The following is a 758-nucleotide window of genomic DNA, read 5'->3' as shown; positions in this document are numbered from 1 at the left end:
GATACAGACCGCATCCAGTTCGGAGCCCCCGTCACCCTCAATCCTGCAACACTGCTACCTGTGGCGGAGGGACCTGACTCCCAAACCGACCATGATTGCCTTCAGGTCCTGGCTGAAGTCTTCGGCACCCGACCAGACCTCAGCGATCAACCACTAGAGGGAGCAGATTATACTTGGTACACGGATGGGAGCAGTTTCCTTGCAGAGGGTAAGCGCAGGGCAGGGGCAGCGGTCACCTTGGACAACAAAGTAATATGGGCAGAACCCTTACCAGAGGGGACATCCGCACAAAAAGCTGAGCTGGTGGCCCTGACACAGGCCCTGCGATTGGCGGAAGGCAAGAAGCTAAACGTGTACACTGACAGCCGTTACGCCTTTGCCACTGCACACATCCACGGAGAGATTTATAAAAGAAGAGGACTTCTTACTTCAGGAGGAAAAGAAATAAAAAACAAAGCTGAGATCATAGTGCTTCTAGAGGCCTTATTTCTGCCAAAAGAACTCAGTATCATACACTGTCCAGGCCACCAAAAAGGGAACCACCCCGAGGCAAGGGGAAATCGCCTAGCTGACCAGACGGCCAGAGACATTACCTCCAAGAGCCAAATACTAACCACGCAAATTGACGCTGAACGCAAAAGAAAGGAGGCCATCAGAGACTACACTCCAGAGGACAGAAAATTACTTGAAAAAATTGGGGCTTTCAACAACCCAGAAACAGGATACTGGGAGTACCAAGGGAAAACCGTCCTGCCTCA

General features: G+C 51.5%; 1 protein-coding gene across 1 annotated transcript in view; it reads left to right on the top strand.

Moving 5' to 3' along the window:
- LOC115069646 overlaps nt 1-758 on the top strand; it is a 17,139-nt gene that overhangs the window by 1,624 nt on the left and 14,757 nt on the right. Inside the window, exon 2 of the mRNA XM_029561750.1 lies at nt 8-337. Within this exon, the coding sequence (XP_029417610.1) occupies nt 8-337 (330 nt within the window). The remainder of the gene's footprint in view (nt 1-7; nt 338-758) is intronic.

Source organism: Nannospalax galili, unplaced genomic scaffold (genome assembly GCF_000622305.1).
Source record: "Nannospalax galili isolate Female #2095 unplaced genomic scaffold, S.galili_v1.0 scaffold1254, whole genome shotgun sequence".
In the NCBI taxonomy this organism is placed as follows: domain Eukaryota; kingdom Metazoa; phylum Chordata; class Mammalia; order Rodentia; family Spalacidae; genus Nannospalax; species Nannospalax galili.
Note: the sequence above shows the minus strand (reverse complement) of the source record. Positions and strands in the feature narration are given on the sequence as shown.